General features: G+C 45.3%; 1 protein-coding gene across 1 annotated transcript; it reads right to left on the bottom strand.

Annotated features, from left to right (window-relative positions):
- Positions 1 to 810: 810 nt before the first annotated feature.
- LOC310700962 (zinc finger protein RFP-like) lies at positions 811 to 13,782 on the bottom strand. Its single transcript, XM_083490919.1, has 7 exons — positions 12,863 to 13,782; positions 11,679 to 11,774; positions 10,447 to 11,189; positions 6,704 to 6,706; positions 6,301 to 6,503; positions 3,146 to 3,190; positions 811 to 1,336 (listed from the first exon to the last, which is right to left on the bottom strand). Exons 1-7 carry the CDS (start codon positions 13,286 to 13,288, stop codon positions 819 to 821), a joined length of 2,034 nt encoding a protein of 677 aa, XP_083347045.1. The 5' UTR covers positions 13,289 to 13,782; the 3' UTR covers positions 811 to 818.
- Between the last annotated feature and the right edge of the window lie 1,659 nt (positions 13,783 to 15,441).

The following is a 15,441-nucleotide window of genomic DNA, read 5'->3' on the forward strand; positions in this document are numbered from 1 at the left end:
CAGAGCTGAACGGTACAACCAGGGTCACCAAGTCCATATATCTGCAGTGCAGGAATCTTTTGCCCAACGTGGTGCTCAAGCCAGTGACCCTTAGATTAAGACTATCATGCTCCACCCATTGAGCTGGGGACAAATTCATGGAGCACTAGGCTGTGAAGCACAATGGCTCTGCTCTGCCTCCACAGTCCAGAGGCAGAAGGCTTCTAAATCTCAGGTGCTGGAAACTGCAAGGGGGGGGAGGAGGCTGGTTTTGCTCTCTGGTTCTGCTTGCAGGTGTCTCACGGGCGTCTGGGTGGCCCCTCTTGGGCGCTGGACCAAATGGGAGACTTTTTGTGTCCTTCCATGGGGTGAGTGGAAACTCACAGGGAAACGTATGATGACACACAAACATCGCCAACATCATATAGGGGGTGGAGCAAGGGGAGGTGGCCCTCAGGCAGGTGGGGGGCGGCAAAGGTGTCTTTATTTTGACATCTGTCACCACCCCATGGGAAATGCAGGAAAAGGATATCAGGCTGCACAGGTCAGAAGTCGGCGGCCCTGATAGTGGAGCCAGGGAGAGTCCTGCCAGATCTTTGAGAGAGGTCAGTTCCACAGGCATTTGTTGTTCTAGCTCTTAGTATCCCAGGAGAGAAATCAGATGCAGCTGGTGCTGAAAAGACCCTCCTTGGGGAAGTATCAACCCTAAACATATTAACTGGGCCGAAGCCCCACTGAATGCAATGAGGTTTATTTCTGGCAACGTGTGGAGATGGCGAGGCTGTATTTGCAGAGGGCATTTGAAGCTAACGCCCTGTTCAATTTCAGATTTAGTCTCCTCAGGAGATAATGCGGGGGGTTTTATTTTCCCCCAGATGAAAGAAAGGGAGGAGGGTCTCTCCAGAGAAGGAGGCTCCTGAGAACGTGTAGAGTTCGGCTCCTGAGTCAGCGTCAGAAAAAGACACACGTCCCCCTTCATAGCCCAGAGTCACCCGGATCCTCCTGGGCTTCTCCCTCATGGACAGAGGAGAGTCATAAGGGGAGGTGCAGGCCACGTACCCCCCTCCCCACTTCCTCACAGCCCAGATCCCTTCCTCAGGGTTAAAGTAGAAGTCATCCTTTCTCTCCACAGACTTCCTGGCAACCCCCACAGACCACCATCCCCCACTTCCCACAGTGACTTCCCAGAAATGTCTGCCTGCTGTGAATCCCTCACATCCCAACACACAAATCTCTTGGCTGAATCTCTCAGGATTGTCAGGCAGGGCTTGAGGTTTGTCTCCCAATCTCAGGCCTTTCCTATCCTTGGACAGGATGAGTCGGGGATGGGCTGTGTCTGGATCCAGAGTGACATTTGCTGTTGGGTAGAAGATGAGGGAGAGAGAAGATCAGGCAGAGTCAGCGGAGAGAGAGAGATGGACATCGTAATCCAAGAAACACCCGAAAAACCCAGGTTCCCTTTCAGATCAAGGGGATTTCTTCTGCATCACATGGGACACTGAGACGCCTCCTTGCAGACTCTCATCAGAATAAATATCTTCTGGTTGGCTTTTAAATCAGTTTCCTTCACTTTCGTATATTCAATGCACATTGTGCCTGCCCTCTTCTCAACCCAGGTATTTTCTAAGCGGAAAAACCACCCAGGAAACCTTTTACTCAGCTCTTCTGTGTTATCTAAGAGGAAAGAGAGGAGAACTGGAGGAGGCAGGAGAGGAGAGAAGCTGCTTTTCTCTGACAATCTCTGTGGGAACTGGCCTTTGGGGACCTCTGGGTTTGGCTGGGGGAGGAGGACCCCCCTGTAATAATAATAATAATAATAATAATAATAATAATAATAATAATAATATCAACATTTGCATACTGCCCATCATATATAGGTCTGAGGGTGGTCCACAGCATTAAAATACAACACAAAACCACATAGAGGCTTCCCCTCACTTTTGCGGGAGTTATGTTCTGGGCCCTCGTGCACAAAAGTGAAAATCGTGTTAAGTGGGGAGCCTGTTTATTCCTGCTCTCCATCTCTTTCACCCACTTGGTCTCTCCTTCCTCCCAACCATCTTGGAAGTTTAGGCCTTGCCGCCAGGGAAGAGGAGGCAGGTGGCAGGGCAATTTTACAAAGGACTGCTTATTCCATACTTCTCTTTGGGATTTAATATATACCATAAGACTAGTTCCCTGAGAGAAGCGAGGAATAACTCAAAAGGTTACCAGTTTGGGGCTGAGACAGTCATGATAGGCAAGTGTAGGGCTGCCCTATTTTGAAGAGCAAGAAAGAGGACACATTTGCCAACTTCGTCTTTTAACCATGGATCACTATGAGGACTCTCATTTGAAATACCCCTACTGTATGTAGGCTGTAGAAGCTGTGATATATTGCTAGTAGCAATGCTCTTAACTTCCAAGAACAAAGGAATAATAATACTTATAGCTCCCTCACTTGCCACATGAAATATTTGGGCACATGTTCACATCTTTCTGAATGTAAGTGTGCACAGAACAATTTATTAACCTGTTGAACATCTGCATGTGGACTCTCCTTAAGGGCAGGGGGGTCTTAACTCTTGCCCTCCCGGACTCCTTCTCCAAGATCTTGTAGCTGAGCTAGTGTCCTTTTGGTTCAGCCACAAGAGAAGGGATTTTTACAGTATGTCGCTAGCTTAAGATGCTGCTCTGTTGTGATTCTCTGCTGCAGGTTAGCCTAACTGGGTGCCTTAGATCTGACTCTAATGCTGGCATAGGCAACCTCGGCCCTCCAGATGTTTTGGGACTACAACTCCCATGATCTCTAGCTAACAGGACCAGTGGTCAGGGATTATGGGAATTGTAGTGCCAAAACATCTGGAGAGCCGAGGTGGCCTATGCCTGCTCTAATGCAATATTAAAAATTTCATGGGTATTAAAAAAAAACTTGGGGACATTTTGCCAAATTTTAGAAATCTGCCCCGATACAAATTTTAAGAAATTTTGATCATGAAAATAGAAGACATGGCTGGGAAAAAGAGGACACATGGCAACCAGGCCTGAAAAAGGTCACATGATGGAAAAGCAACCCAACTCTTTCTAGCCAGGAGGAAAACTCTTCCCTCCTCCGCCTGATCCTGATCCATGAAACACTAGTCCCCCCCCCCCCTCCTATGAACTGGGGTCTCCATGTGAAATTTACCTCTGTGGAGATTTCTGAAAGACTGGACATTTGAGGAAGCAAAAACTGGGTTAATAGCTCAAAAAAAAATTTTTTTTTTTGGTAAAGCATCTGTTGTTTCCTTATTTTAAGCAAAAGATGACATCATAGAACAAATAATTGCAAAGACAACAATTGTAGGCCTAAGGAATTAAAACAACTAAGTGTTTAGCTGTGATTCCTGCATTGCAGGGGGTTGGACTAGATCAGGGGTCAGCAAACATTTTCAGCAGGGGGCCGATCCACTGTCCCTCAGACCTTGTGGGGGGCCGGACTATACAGTGGTACCTCGGGTTAAGTACTTAATTCGTTCTGGAGGTCCGTTCTTAACCTCAAACTGTTCTTAACCTGAAGCACCACTTTAGCTCATGGGGCCTCCTGCTGCCGCTGCACCACCGAAGCACGATTTCTGTTCTCATCCTGAAGCAAAGTTCTTAACCCGAGGTAATATTTCTGGGTTAGCGGAGTCTGTAACCTGAAGCGTTTGTAACCCAAGGTACCACTGTATTTTGGAAAAAAATGAACAAAATCCTATGCCCCACAAATAACCCAGAGATGCATTTTAAATAAAACGACACATTCTACTCATGTAAAAACAAGCTGATTCCCGGACAGTCCGCGGGTGGGATTCAGAAGAAGATTGGGCCGGATCCAGTCCCCAGGCCTTAGTTTGCCTACCCATGGACTAGATCAGTGTTTCCCAACCTTTGGCCTCCAGCTGTTTTTGGACTACAACTCCCATCATCCCTAGCTAGCAAGACCAGTGGTCAGGGATGATGGGAATTGTAGTCCCAAAACAGCTGCAGACCCAAGGTTGGAAAACACTGGACTAGATGACCCTTGGGATCCTTTCAAACTCTACTATTCCATGATTCCATGGGGAAATCAGAAATGGTAAACCATGCTAGAAAATGGCAGAATACAACCATTCAAAATCCACAAATGAAATGGGGATCTGTACTGGAGGGCTGGAGGAAGGTTAACATCTGCACCAAGTAAACTTGTGGGGAAAAGCTATTGAAACCGGAATTTCCAAGCATGCTGACAAACCAAACTGCAGAGGATGAATCAGCAGAGCTTTGCACTGTACTTCCAAGGGTCTCATGCAATGGGAAGTCGTCTCTCATGGAATGGGGCTGATCTCATAAGAACAGTGGGAAGTCTCAGGAGATGGGGATGGCTGATGAGGTTGAAACTGAGGAGGAGGCAGCTCAGGCCTTGCTCTGCTGCTTTGAGACCAGACTGGGCAGGAGGTGGAGGAGGGACTGGGTGCTTGCGGGTGCCCTTTTTAACACACTTCACGAGGGGGAAATCCAAGCAAATCTAGAGAAGCCGCAAAAGAACCTCTCCAGATTGTGTGGAGGGAAAACAAAATGGAAGGGAGATTCCTTATACATGAGAACGCGACAAGATGGACATTGGACTGACCCTGCAGGATCCTCCTTAAGGGCTTTTGTAAGATATTGTAAGGCTCTGAGGATTTTCCCTACAAACAAGCAGCATACAAATTTTAGGAAAGAAATCAAGGGTGAAACCAGGATACTAGTCTATAGGCAGGAATGGAACTCAGACTGGTGTTCAGGTTCTTCGCAGGGACAATCTCTGCCCCCAATCCAAGCCTTCAAACCCCTCCCAGCTCATTCATGGGACAGACCAAGAACCCAAACACCACTAGAGGACTGTTTCCCAGAGTGACGCCATTGATGGGGGTCCCAAAGTCTGCAGAAGGGAAGGTTCAACACCCATGAAATATCAGTCCCCATCCCTCCTGTCAAATTGTTCCTCCCCTGGAAATTTACCTTTCTGAAACTGTTTTCTGTATAACACTGCATCTGAGGAAGCAAAAAGATATCAAGTGTGAGGGCAACACTCTTCCACCTGAGATAAATCTCCATACAAAAGTAACACTTCATAATGTGGCATCCTTGAATTGACTCCATTCAGAGCAGGAGAACCTCCAGAAGGACAACCCCAGATTGTGTAGACTGCTAACCAAAAGGAAAAGGAGGTTCCATAGAATTGAAAAGAGATACACTCTGGTTCAGGCTTTCTTTACAGGATCCAGCCTCACAATATACATGGGCCATTCTGGGGAACAGGAAATGAAGGCTGGAGCACCAAAAAGGAAGGTATCCTGGGGTTACTCAATTCCATGCAATAAGAGCCTGGCATGTTCAGTTCTGAAGAAATAATAGAAATCCCAGTGTGAAATCCTGGCAGCCATTTTTCATTACCTTTCCATTGTTTCATTGTATCCTCCACAAGGTGATTTAGATCACAGGATTCCAAGATCCTGTTCCTCACTTCTGGAGGGAAAGCCAGTGGGTTCTCTGGACTCTCTCTTTCCTCATACCTGGTGAAAAGAAAAACAATGAATGGCCCCATTGTGGCACCGTCTCCCTAATTATTGCAGGAGATCTCAATAACATGAACAAAGTTGAAGTTTATTTCCCAACAGGTACTTCAACGTGATCTGTTGACACCCACCTCCAAGCCCTGGCCAATGGCTTCGTAAGGATGCTAAACAGCACAAGGGACAAGAGGCAACCCTGTGCGACATCACCGGAGGGCTCCCATGGCTTCACACTCTGCTGCCCCATAACAACTTTCTGGGAAGGTCCCAGGACGTAATGGCCAAACCCCTGAAATGGAGTGCCTGCAACCCCTCCCTCCCTGAGCCTCTCCAGAGGATGATAGAAGAAGAAGAAGAAGAAGAAGAAGAAGAAGAAGAAGAAGAAGAAGAAGAAGAAGAGGAGGAGGAGGAGGAGGAGGAGGAGGAGGAGGAGGAGGAGTTGCAGCTGCATGTGGAGGAGTGGAGACGCGAACCCGGTTCCCCAGATTACGAGTCCACCGCTCTTAACCACTACACCACACTGGCTAGTTAGTGATGTCAAAAGCTGCCAAGCGATCAAGGAGAACAACCTCCACCCTCCCTGCACCCCCTCTCTCACACAGGAAGTGCGCAACCCCATGCCCCATGGGACTCTCCCTCCAGAGGCATCAAACAACCTGACTTTCACCCCCCACTCAAGACCACCTTCAGCCTCTCACGCTGGAAACGCTCCCAAGAAAAAGAGGCAACCCATTCTAGACCAACAGACTTTCCCTCCCTAAGTGCCTCAAAGGGGCTGAATTACCAGAGTTGGGGGGCTTCCAGTGGGACATGGAAAGATACTGGTATTTCCTAAGCTGTTCCCAAGGGATCTTTGGCACTTTCTCTTCTACATGTTTGAAATTACCAAAGTCAATGAACAGAAGGTGGAAGAGAAAGAAAAGAGCCCCCATCCCCGTGTGAAGTGATGTGGGGAGGGAGGAAGGGAGGAGGCAGTTGACCTTGAACCTTGGAGGGAGAATTGGGGGGCTACAAGTTCAGAAGAGGGGGCCCTGCTTTTACCTGTGAGATGCCTCAGGGAGTGAGTCCTCCAGTCTCCCCCCTGCAGCCCCTGGGGGGCCATGTCTGAGGTTCTTGCATCTCAGCTTCAAAGAGTGATGCTAATGGAAATGAGCCAGATCCACTTACCTCTGCAAGGTTCTTCTCACATCCTAGAGGGGAAAAGAGAAGAGAATTCACTGCACACCACAGGCCACACTAGGAAGACCCCCTCAGACCCTGGCCCTCGGATGTCAGTCTGCCTGGCACATGCCAAGGTCTTGGGTAGGAATGGCTGAATCAGCCAGTTTTGGTTTCTCACAGCTTTTATTTCTCCAATCTGAAATTAATAATTTTTCCAGTATCAGGTTCTCCACATTTCCACATCTGTTTACAATTATTTTTTAAGAATCCTTATGAAAATCCACCAATATTTTAGGGAAATTTAATATTTGTGGGTTCAGGAGAAGATTCCATCCCATCTCTTGTCTTAGATTATAATTTATTAACTTTAATCCCACTTGCATTGTGCCATTCAGACGTAAGGAAGCCTACAAGATAATCCTACCAGGGAACTGTCCCAAGTTGTCTTCCACAGAAGTCCCCAAATTTCAAATTCTGCTTTCCAACTGGAAATTTATAAAGCATAATATTCTCTCTTAAGGCATTACATGCCGTAAACTTCATACCTGTGGTCCATAACTTTTCCCAGTCAGCCATCATAATGTTATGTCCAACATCTTGTGCCCATTTAATCATAGCAGATTTCACCATTTCATCCTGAGTATTCCATTCCAACAGCAGATTATACATTCTTGACAAAGTCTTAGTATTGGGATCTAACAGTTCTGTTTCCAATTTTGATTTTTCCACCTGGAAGCCAATTTTCTTATCCACATTGAATGCCTCCATTATTTGGTAATAATGAAGCCAATCTCACACTTTATTTTTTAATTTTTCAAAGCTCTGCAGTTTCAATCTATCTCCCTCTTGTTCCAAAATTTCCCAATATTTCAGCCATTTGGCCTCCATATTGAGCTTTTTCTGAGCCTTCGCTTCCATCGGTGACAACCACCTTGGGGTTTTATTTTCAAACAGGTCCTTATATCTTATCCAAACGTTAAACAATGCTTTCCTATGTAGTTTTTAAAAGCTTTATGCGCTTTGACCTTATCGTACCATAAATATGCATGCCACCCAAATACATTGTTAAAACCTTCTAAATCCAAAATGTCTGTGTTTTCAAGAAGCAGCCATTCTTTCAATCAGCAAAGAGCTGCTGATTCATAGTAAAGTTTAAGGTCTGGCAGGGCAAATCCACCTCTTTCTTTTGCATCCGTTAATATTTTAAATTTTATTCTAGGCTTCTTGCCCTGCCAGACAAATCTAGAAATATCTCTTTGCCACTACTTGAAACAATCCATTTTATCCAAAATCTGCAATGTTTGAAACAAAAACAACATTCTTGGCAATACATTCATCTTTATCGCAGCTATACGGCCTAGCAGTGAAAGCTTCAAATTTGACCATATTTCTAGATCTTTTTTCACTTCCGCCAGCATTTCTCGTAGTTATCCTTAAATAGATTCACATTCTTAGCTGTCATGTTAACCCCCAGGTATTTCACCTTATTAACCAGTGTTAAACCTGTCTCCTTCTGAAACCTCTCTCTTTCAATCGCTGTTAGATTTTTCTCTAAAACCTTAGTTTTTAACTTGTTCAACTTAAATCCTGCGACCTGACCAAATTCTTTAATCAGTTCCAACACTCTTTTAGTACTAGATTCTGGCTCCTGTAACGTTAATACTAAATCATCTGCAAATGCTCTCAATTTGTACTGTTTGACTCCGACATGTATACCTTCAACCAATTGGTCCCTTCTAATCATATTTAAAAGGACCTCCAGGACCGATATAAAAAGCAATGGGGAAATTGGGCATCCTTGTTGTGTCCCTTTCTCTATCTTAAATTCCTCTGTCACCACGTTGTTAACAATTAGTTTGGCCTTTTGTTCAGAGTATATTGCACCTATACCATTTCCAAAAGCTTGACCAACCCCCATCCCCTGTAAATTCTTCTTCATAAAGCTCCAAGAGATATTGTCAAAGGCTTTCTCCGCGTCCACAAATATCAATACTGCCTTTATATTTATATTTTCTTGCAATTTTTCTAAAATATTTATAATGTTTCTCATATTGTCAGACAAGTGTCTACCCAGGAGAAAGCCTGTTTGATCTTTATGGATCCCTTCCACTAGTACGTTTTAAAATCTTTTTGCCAAAATGTCTGCAAAAATTTTATAATCCACATTAAGCAGCAATATGGGGCGGTAGTTCTTGAGCTGCGTCTTTTCAGTCTCTGTCTTCGGTATAAGTGTGATATACGCTTCCTTCCACGATTCCGGTGCCTTTTTCCCTTCCAATATTTCATTACAGACTTCCTTTAAAGGTTGTATTAGCCATTCTTTCAAAGATTTATAGTATCTAGAAGTCAATCTGTCCGGTCCTGGAGATTTACCCAATTGCATACTCTGAATGGCACCTTCTACCTCTTGTTCAGTTATTTTATAGTTCAACATTAGTTTGTTTTCTTGAGAGATTTTTTGTAATCCATTTGTTTTCAAAAACCGATCTATGTCAATTTCCTTTCGAGGCCCTTGTGTATATAATTGTTTAAAGTATCTCTGGAAACACTTTCTAATTTCCACTAGGTTCTGTATATTCTTTCCTTCCACTTCCAAATTTGTAATAGTATTAAGTTTCTGTCTTTTTTTCATTTGCCAAGCCAACAGTTTCCCACATTTGTTAGCCGACTCGAATGTCTTTTGTTTCATCTGTTTCATTTTCCATTCTATTTCCTGATTCATCATTTTCATATATTGTACTTGGTACAACTTTATTTCTCTTAAAATCTCCTGCGACTTTGCTTTTGCTCTCAATTTCTTCTCACTTTCCTTTATTTTCTCCAAAATTTTATCTTTCTTCTCGTTTTGAGTTCTCTTCTTTATAGCATTCTGTTGTATCAGAAACCCTCTCATAACCGCTTTACTTGCGTCCCAGATTACTCTTTTTTCAACCGTAGTATTCATGTTTATCTCGAAATAGTCTCTCAAAGTTTTTTGGGCCTTCTTAGTCACTTCTTCACTCCTAAACAAGGTGTCATTCATCCTCCATCTGAAAGAGCCAGTTGGTGTTAGTTGCATCTCCATCTTCACAGCATTATGGTCGGAGCAAGTTTTAGGACAAATTTCCACTTTTCTTGTCTTTGGAGCCAGTACTCTAGTTACCCATATTTGGTCAATTCTTGTCCAAGTCATTTTGGATTCAGAGAAAAAGGTTCCCTCTCTGCCTAAGGGGTTCTTTGTTCTCCAAATATCAACTAAATCCAGATTATCAGTCATTTCAAAAAAGGTTTTTGGTAGTCTACCATCCTTAAAAACTACCTGTCTTTGTGCCTTGTCCATATTTGTAGACACCACTCCGTTCATATCCCCCATCAAGATCACATTATAATCCATATAGTCCATCAAAGTCTTGTGCAGTTTTTTTAAAGAATTCTGATTTTCCCTCATTTGGTGCATAAACTCCTACTATCAAAAATTTCTCTCCTTGTGTTTGAATTTCAATTGCAACCCATCTTCCTTGATCATCTTTAAAAATAAATTTCGGTGATAAGCTCTCCTTAGCGTAAATCACTACTCCTCTTTTTTTGACTTTGTCCGATGAAATAAATTCTTGCCCCAATCTTTTATTTATCAATACTTTCCTGTGTAGTCTTATCACATGTGTTTCCTGTAAACAGATCAAGTCCAAATGTTCCTTTTTTAATATATGAAAGATTTTTTTCCTCTTATGGGAGGAGTTAAGACCATTGGTATTCCAACTTAATAGTTGCAGGGCCATGGTGTAGTTACTTTGCTTTTCCTCCAACCGCGCCGAGTGCTTGTTCTTGTTCTGTCGGTGGTGTCACTTTTCCTAGATCGTCCAATCCGAGAGGCAGTATTGCTTTGTCTAGTATTCCTCTTTCCAGTACTCCTGGCTCTTCTCCAGATCCTTTCTGTAAATCTTCCTCGTGGTCCCTCAAAAATCTTTCCTTGTCGTCCACTGATCTTATTTTTATCTTTCTTCCTTTGAAGCTAAAAGATAGGCCTTGGGGGAATTCCCACCTAAAAACAATTCTATTGCTTCTCAGCAGACCAACCAAATCTCTGTAGTCAGATCTAAGGTCCAAAAGGTATTTCGGGATGTCTTTGAATATCTCCACTCTTGACTGATGTATTACCAAAGTCTTCTGGAAGTGCAGACTCAAGATTTTGTCTCTCTCCTCTTTTGTCCGGAGGGTAATCAAACAGTCTCTCACCCTGTTCTTCTTCCCCCCTCCTCCAAGCCTAAAGGCCCTCACTATCTTGATTTCTCCCTTTTCCAAATCTGATTTCCAAAAGTCTGTAATTTCCTGCATAAGAAAATCAACCAAGTTATCTTTCTCAGCTTCAGGTACGGCTCTGATCCTTAGGTTCGTTTGTTTCTCCTTCAATTCAATCATAGACAGCGTCGACCTATGACCATCCAGTTGCCTTTGAATGGGTGGTAGCTTCCCCTCTACTGCCACTGCTTTTTCCTTAGCTCCTTCAGCTATCTGTCGGGTCTGGGTAGATTCCTAAGTAATAAATGACAAGGGGAAATAAACTCAATTTAGCTGCATTCAAAGGTGAACTTGCCTAATTCGCTCTTGCTGAAAAAATATGGAGACCAAAACAGAGCTTTAAAATTCTGATATTTTCAAGCTTCACCCAGCCAGGTAATATTCACAAAAAATGTATTTATGAGGGTAAAGTATAGACCAAAATATTTATAGAAGGAGGTAGCTACCCTAACATCTGATTCATTTGCAGAACAATAAAATAATAAACAGACTGATATGAAAAATGAGGAGAAGCTGAAATGGGCAGATTTCCCCATCACTTCTCAGTCCTGACTCAATTCTCCTTCTCCTTCTCCTTCTCCTTCTCCTTCTCCTTCTCCTTCTCCTTCTCCCTCTCCTTCTTCTTCTTCCCCTCCTCCTCCTCTTCTATTGAATTTATACACTGCCCTATACCTGGAGGTCTCAAGTGCTTGTTCCCTGTCTAGTAACAATAGAGACACTTACAAGGAGGTCTTTGCTTTCCTTTTCCAGATCTGCTTGATGGGCCAGAATTTCCTCTCTCTCTTTCCTCAGAATCTCCAGGCGGTGACAGATCTCTCCCTAAAGAGAAAAGGGGAAACTCAGCTTCGATTGAGACACACAGAGAGATGAAAATCACAATGGCTTCTTGCGCCCAGTGGCCTTGCTAGAATAGCAAAGTAGTTTCCTGGAGGAAATAAAAGTACAGAGGTTTTCAGCGTTTTTGGGCCCACGGCTCCATGGATCAACTACCTTCTATCTTCAGCACCCCTGTGGGGCTCAGGATCCCAGTTAGGTCCCCCCTTGCCTGCAGAGCTGGCAGCCCCTCACCTTTCTCAAACACCCTCCCTTGTGGAGTGATCTCTCAGCCTCCTCTCCTTTCCTTGGGAGTCCCAGCCTGACTTCTCACCTTGAGCTCTCAGGGAGAAGTGGGAAGAGGAGGAGGAGGAAGCTAAGGCAGGATCCAACCTGGGATGTACCAGTCTAGCGTCAATGAGATAGTGAGGTCAGCCCAAGAGGCGAGAGATGCAGGGATAGACCAGAGCGTCTCAAAATTTGGGGTGGGAGGAGATCCTCAGCCCCCCCAAACCTCATTGCAGAGGCTCCACGGCACCCCCAGAATAAGCCACCTGTAGGTGCCTCCACTCCCCACTCCCAAATCTGCTTCCAACAGATACTTGGGGGGTGGGATCCTGCACCATCTGGTCAATTCCTGGCTAACATTCCCGGTCCCCCCCACCCCACGCTGATCCCTTGCTGCTCTCTGTTTTGCAGGGCATTGAGGAGGCATCCTGGTAACCAAAGGAGACATTTACTTAGTTGTCTATGTGCCATTTACATTTGTACCGTTCTAAATATGTACAAAGCAGCCTTGCTGGGGGATGTGGACGAGGTTAACCCTTTCTCTCCCTGCCAAGGTCCCAGTTCATATCTTTGAAGCTGCTGTGAGTATTTCAAGATCCCCTTGTCCCCCTGGCAGAGAAAAAGACTTCAACTCCCCCCTCCAGCCACCCCAGGAGCCCTCAGGCTTCCCCTGGGCTGCTTCCAAGGCGATAAACAACGACCAATCAATGCCATGCCTACTTTGGACCTGAGAAGTAAAAAGCAAACCTCCCAAGAAGAATCCACAGCTATTTATTTCTCCCCCTCCAGATCCAGGGATCTCCTACCTTGTATTCCTGGAAAGCCTCCTCCAGAGGAATCACCTTGTGATTTTCATGTTCCTTTGACTTGTCACACACCAGGCAGATGGGGGTTTCGTGGACTTTGCAGAAGAGCTTGAGGGGCTCCTGGTGCTTCTCACAGACTCCTCCTTTCCCTCCTTCCTCCTTTCCCTCTTGAAGGCTGAGATTCTTCACTATTTCCGCCACATTAGCCAGTTGCCGGTTGGAGACGAGGCTCCTTCTCTGGACTCTTTCTCTGCACTGAGGGCAGGAAGCCTCTGCCTCTGATTCCCCCCAGAACAGGACCAGGCAGGATCGGCAGAAGTTGTGCCCACACTCTGGGATGGTCACTGGATCCTTGAAGTAATCCAGGCAGATGGAGCAAGTGGCTTCATCACGGAGACGCTGGATGTGACCCCCTGCAGCAGCCATGGCTCCCTCGTGCTGAAGACCCAGTTAAGTTTCGCTTTTTCAGTTTTCAGCCACTGGGAGTTTCCCTTCCTGGAAATGACTCAGTGATCACGTGATCTTTGTTTTTTAAACAAAACATGTCTCCAGATCTTTGTAGTTGCTGAATGTTTTCTCAAGAAGCAGACAATGCTTTTGGATTGCTTCCCATGCTTTTAATTACACACAAACACACACGTACCTAGTAAGTTGTGGTATTCATACTGTAACTTTTTCATTCATAGGCTTCCTGGTCATTTTTGAATTGGAGAAAATCCTCCTCTGCCCTAAATGGACAGGAGTTCTGATTTAGGAAGCGGGACTTGATTCCGTGAAGAGACCTCCTAAAAGTCTGGTTGCTAGTTCTAACTTTATCCCTTTTTAGCATGCTGGCAAAGAACTTCAGATTGGAACAGACGCTTTCAGCCTTGCCAACCTGGTGCCCTCTGTTTTCTTAAGACTACAGCTCCCATCATCCCTGGCCAGGACATCTGCAGGTATGGCTGGGAAGACCTTGCAGAGCCACTGCCAGTCAGTGGAGGCAAGACTGACCTCGATGGACCTGGCAGAAGGCACCATCTGAATGGTGGCAGCCCAGTTATGGCGTTCCTTCCCTAGATATGAATGCTATTATTATTAATCAATATTACTACACAGTGTAAAGTCTTCCTATATTCCTAATAAAGTGTGGTGCCTTCCAATGGCTGAAAAACCTGGAGGGCTTTAACAGGGGATTAGATACAATTCCTGGAGGATAAGACTTTGGTAGGAGACGCAGGTGGCACTGTGGGTTAAACCACAGGGTCTAGGGCTTGCCGATCAGAAGGTTGGCAGTTCGAATCCCTGCAATGGGGTGAGCTCCCGTTGCTCAGTCCCTGCTCCTGCCAACCTAGCAGTTCAAAAGCACACTAAAGTGCAAGTAGATAAATAGGTACCGCTCTGGCGGGAAGGTAAACGGCGTTTCCGTGCGCTGCTCTGGTTGGCCAGAAGCGGCTTAGTCATGCTGGCCACATGACCCAGAAGCTGTACGCCGGCTCCCTCGGCCAACAAAGTGAGATGAGCGCCGCAACCCCAGAGTTGGTCACGACTGGACCTAATGGTCAGGGGTCCCTTTACCTTTACCTGAAGACTTTGGATGGTTATATGCTCTGCCTCCGTGGCTGGAAGCAGGAATCCTCCTGAATAGCAGCTGCTGGCGACTCCAGGAGGGGCTCTTGTTCCCAGGCCCTGCTTAGGGGTTTCCCACACACATAATGTTTAAAAAATGTTTTTGGTTTCACCTGCAGGTAAAAGGAGAGAGCTCAAGACGGAGATTTCCCACCAAGGGGAAGCTGTGCCAGAGGGAATATCCCTAAGGAACATTCCTTTGTTAGCTGAGATTGCAGAGCAAAAGGGTTAAGTTGTGGGAGAACATATCAGACCACACAGCGATTCTTCAAACAGCTCTTGTTTATTCACAGACCCAGAACAGAACTTAACTGAAGGGTTCAGCCAGCCTGCTTATATAGAGCTCCACTATTACACAACAGTAATAACTTTCTGTAACTATCCAATCACTGAATGTCACTTTCAATTCCTTATTTGCATATGTGGACCTGAGTGAAAACTATCTGCAGTATCCCCCTGCTGGCCCAGGGTGAGAACTTCAGTACATAACAAAAAGCGTGAGTCCAAAGGACACCAGGGAGCAAATGAACGCAGCCATCACCCAGAAGTCCAATTCCCTTTAGTGAAAGCCCAGTGCACTTTGGAGCAGAAAAGCCCTTCTCCTCAAATCCTGGGAGGAACGGCCAGCACAGTTTGCGTCTGGGGAGGCTGAATGCCGAAGAACATCCTCATGAATGCTCCATGTGTGGGGAGAGCTTCCAGCGAGGATCCGCCCTGACTGAGCACCAGAGGATGCACATGGGAGAGGAAGCGTACGAATGGTCTGAGGACGAGAAACCCTTTCCCCAGTGAGAGATCTGGGTGAGCCATCAGAGAGGCCTCATGGAAGAGAAACACACAAGTGCTCCCATTGTGGGGAAAGCTTCAGCCAGAGGACCAGTTTGGTGAGTCACCTGCAAATCCACACGGGAGAGAAAACTCACGAATTCCAGGACTGCGGGAAAAGCTTTTCCGGGAGAGATACGTTACTC

Source organism: Podarcis liolepis, assembly GCF_965112155.1.
Source record: "Podarcis liolepis genome assembly, chromosome: 2".
NCBI classification, from domain to species: Eukaryota; Metazoa; Chordata; class Lepidosauria; order Squamata; family Lacertidae; genus Podarcis; species Podarcis liolepis.

Excerpts from the sequence above, each read along its gene's own strand:
- LOC310700962 (XM_083490919.1), bottom strand. The coding sequence starts at position 13,288 with ATGGCTGCTGCAGGGGGTCACATCCAGCGTCTCCGTGATGAAGCCACT. Across the intron at positions 11,190-11,678 it reads AGGAAAGCAAAGACCTCCTT|GAATCTACCCAGACCCGACA; the intron begins GTAAGTGTCTCT and ends TTTATTACTTAG. Across the intron at positions 1,337-3,145 it reads TTTCAGAAATCTCCACAGAG|CAAATGTCACTCTGGATCCA; the intron begins GTAAATTTCACA and ends TCTACCCAACAG.